A 3,521-nucleotide genomic window follows, 5' to 3' on the forward strand; every position below is an offset into this window, starting at 1 on the left:
CCTCCCCCTCCCTCTGCTCTGTGGGATCCAGTCCAGTCCTCTCAGCTCCATTCTCCCTGGGATCCAGAGTGGGAGTCCCGGATCCCTTCTCCAGGAGATCCAGTCCTGGGCTCCCTACTCCTTTCCCCATGGAATCTGGTCTGGGGCTCTCAGCTCCCTTTTCCACAGGATTTGGTACAGGGCTCCCAGCTCCCTTCTCCATGGGATCTGGACCAGGACTCCCGGTTCCCTTCTCCCTGGAATCCAGTGTGGGTCCCCCGGCAACTTCCTCAGTGGGATCTGGTCCGGGACACCCATCTCCCTTCTCCAAGGGATCCATTCTGGGACTCTCTTCTCCCTTCTCCTTGGGATCTGGTCCTGGGATCGTGGCTCCTTTCTCTGTGGGTTCCCTGGGGGTCACCTCCCCCTGTACTCCCACATTCACCAGCTGATCACCCTCAACTGGAAGTTGCCCGTCCACCTTTACCCATTTTCTCTGCTCCTCACCCTCCACCCCCTCCTCCTCTACTTCAGCTCCCTTGGTCCAACCCCCTCCTTCCACCAGGCTGACTTCCTCCTCCATCATCCCCTCCCCTAACCCATCTACTGTGCCTACCCACTCCTCCTCAACATCTACCTCCTCCTCTTCCTCCATCTCTACACTCTTGTCTTGACCCTTCATTTCTTCCTCCATCTCCAGCCACTCCACCACTTCCTCCATTCCCTCCTTCACTGACAGCATATCCCTCCAACTTCTCCCATTCACACCACTCCTCTCCCCTCCCCAAAGACTCCTGGGCATTGCTACCATCTTGTGACCCTCATCCAATGCTTTCCAACAGTCTGGCTCCCTCCCAGAGTCCCCACCCTCCGTTCCATATCCTTGCCCCCTGTCTCCCACATTCCCTACCCCCTCTCTCCCAGAGACCCCACCCTCCCCTCTGTCTCCCACACTCCCAACGTCATCTCTCCCAGTGTCCCCACCCTCCCCTCCATGTCCTTGTCCACTGTCTCCCAATTTCCCAACCCCCTCTCTCCCAGTGTCTCCACCCTCCCCTTCATGCCCTTGCCCCCTGTCTCCCAGTTTCCCAACCCCCTCTCTCCCAGAGTCCCCACCCTCCCCTCCATGTCCTTGTCCGTCTCCCACATTCCCAACCCCCTCTCTCCCAGAGTCCCCACCCTCCCCTCCATGTCCTTGTCCGTCTCCCACATTCCCAACCCCCTCTCTCCCAGAGTCCCCACCATCCCCTGTGTCTCCCACACTCCCAACCTCATCTCTCCCAGTGTCCCCACCCTCCCCTCCCTGTCCTTGCCCCCTGTCTCCCACTTTCCCAACACCCTCTCTCCCAGAGTCCCCACCCTCCCCTTCATGTCCTTGCCCCCTGTCTCCCACTTTCCCAGCCCCCTCTCTCCCAGAGTCCCCACCCTCCCCTCCATGTCCTTGCCCCCTATCTCCCACATTCACAACACCCACTCTCCCAGAATCCCCACCCTCCCCTCCACGTCCTTGCCCCCTGTCTCCCACATTCCCAACCCCCTCTCTCCCAGAGTCCCCACCCTCCCCTCCATGTCCTTGCCCCCTGTCTCCCACATTCCCAACCCCCTCTCTCCCAGAGTCCCCACCCTTCCATCCATGTCCTTGTCCACTGTCTCCCAATTTCCCAACCCCCTCTCTCCCAGTGTCTCCACCCTCCCCTTCATGCCCTTGCCCCCTGTCTCCCAGATTCCCAACCCCCTCTCTCCCAGAGTCCCCACCCTCCCCTCCATGTCCTTGCCCCCTGTCTCCCACATTCCCAACCCACTCTCTCCCAGAGTCCCCACCCTTCCCTCCATGTCCTTGTCCACTGACTCCCAATTTCCCAACCCCCTCTCTCCCAGTGTCTCCACCCTCCCCTTCATGCCCTTGCCCCCTGTCTCCCAGTTTCCCAACCCCCTCTCTCCCAGAGTCCCCACCCTCCCCTGTGTCTCCCACACTCCCAACCTCATCTCTCCCAGTGTCCCTACCCTCCCCTCCCTGTCCTTGCCCCCTGTCTCCCACATTCCCAACACCCTCTCTCCCAGAGTCCACACCCTCCCCTCCATGTCCTTGCACCCTATCTCCCACATTCACAACCCCATCTCTCCCAGAGTCTCCACCCTCCCCTCCATGCCCTTGCCCCCTGTCTCCCACTTTCCCAACCCCCTCTCTCCCAGAGTCCCCACCCTCCCCTCTGTCTCCCACACTCCCAACCTCATCTTTCCCAGTGTCCCCACCCTCCCCTCCATGTCCTTGCTCCCTGTCTCCCACATTCCCAACCCCCTCTCTCCAGAGTCTCCACCCTCCCCTCCATGCCCTTGCCCCCTGTCTCCCACTTTCCCAACCCCATCTCTCCCAGTGTCTCCACCCTCCCCTGCATGCCCTTGCCCCGTGTCTCCCACTTTCCCAACCCCATCTCTCCCAGTGTCTCCACCCTCCCCTCCGTGCCCTTGGCCCCTGTCCCCCACTTTCCCAACCCCCTCTCTCCCAGAGTCCACACCCTCCCCTCTGTCTCCCACACTCCCAACCTCATCTCTCCCACTGTCCCCACCCTCCCCTCCATGTCCTTGCCCCCTGTCTCCCACTTTCCCAACCCCCTCTCTCCCAGAGTCTCCACTCTCCCCTTCATGTCCTTGCCCCCTGTCTCCCACTTTCCCAACCTCATCTCTCCCACTGTCCCCATCCTCCCCTCCATGTCCTTGGTCGCTGTCTCCCACTTTCCCAACACCCTCTCTCCCAGAGTCCCCACCCTCCCCTTCATGTCCTTGCCCCCTGTCTCCCACTTTCCCAACCTCATCTCTCCCAGAGTCCCCACCCTCCCCTTCTTGTCCTTGGCCGCTGTCTCCCACTTTCCCAACACCCTCTCTCCCAGAGTCCCCACCCTCCCCTTCATGTCCTTGCCCCCTGTCTCCCACTTTCCCAGCCCACTCTCTCCCAGAGTCCCCACCCTCCCCTTCTTGTACTTGCCCCCTGTCTCCCACTTTCCCAACCCCCTGTCTCCCACTGTCCCCACCCTTCCCTCCATGTCCTTGGCCGCTGTCTCCCACTTTCCCAACACCCTCTCTCCCAGAGTCCCCACCCTCCCCTTCATGTCCTTGCCCCCTGTCTCCCACTTTCCCAGCCCACTCTCTCCCAGAGTCCCCACCCTCCCCTTCTTGTCCTTGCCCCCTGTCTCCCACTTTCCCAACCCCCTCTCTCCCAGATTTTCCACTCTCCCCACCATGCCCTTGCCCCTCGTCTCCCACTTTCCCAACCCCATCTCTCCCAGTGTCTCCACCCTCCCCTTCATGCCCTTGGTCCCTGTCCCCCACATTCCCAAGCCCCTCTCTCCCAGTGTCCTCCCACTGCTCCAGGCCCTTTCCCTGGGGAACAGTGAGCAATCCCTTGGTGTTCCCATCTCTTTCTTGCTCCTTATCCTCAGAAAACCTGCCTCTGAGTGTGAGATGGGGTAGCTTCTCCCCGACTCTCCCCATACTGAAATCTGGAGCACAGTGGGTTAACCCATTCACTGCTAGGACTGCAGGCA

At 60.9% G+C, this 3,521-nt stretch overlaps 1 protein-coding gene across 1 annotated transcript; it reads right to left on the minus strand.

Moving 5' to 3' along the window:
- Positions 1 to 2,210: 2,210 nt before the first annotated feature.
- LOC138765355 (collagen alpha-1(XXVII) chain A-like) lies at positions 2,211 to 3,308 on the minus strand. Its single transcript, XM_069942396.1, has one exon. The coding sequence runs from the start codon at positions 3,306 to 3,308 to the stop codon at positions 2,211 to 2,213; it is 1,098 nt and encodes a 365-aa protein (XP_069798497.1).
- Between the last annotated feature and the right edge of the window lie 213 nt (positions 3,309 to 3,521).

The sequence above is a fragment of the Narcine bancroftii genome, chromosome 5 (genome assembly GCF_036971445.1).
Source record: "Narcine bancroftii isolate sNarBan1 chromosome 5, sNarBan1.hap1, whole genome shotgun sequence".
Taxonomy (NCBI): Eukaryota; Metazoa; Chordata; class Chondrichthyes; order Torpediniformes; family Narcinidae; genus Narcine; species Narcine bancroftii.

Excerpts from the sequence above, each read along its gene's own strand:
- LOC138765355 (XM_069942396.1), bottom strand. The coding sequence starts at position 3,308 with ATGTGGGGGACAGGGACCAAGGGCATGAAGGGGAGGGTGGAGACACTG.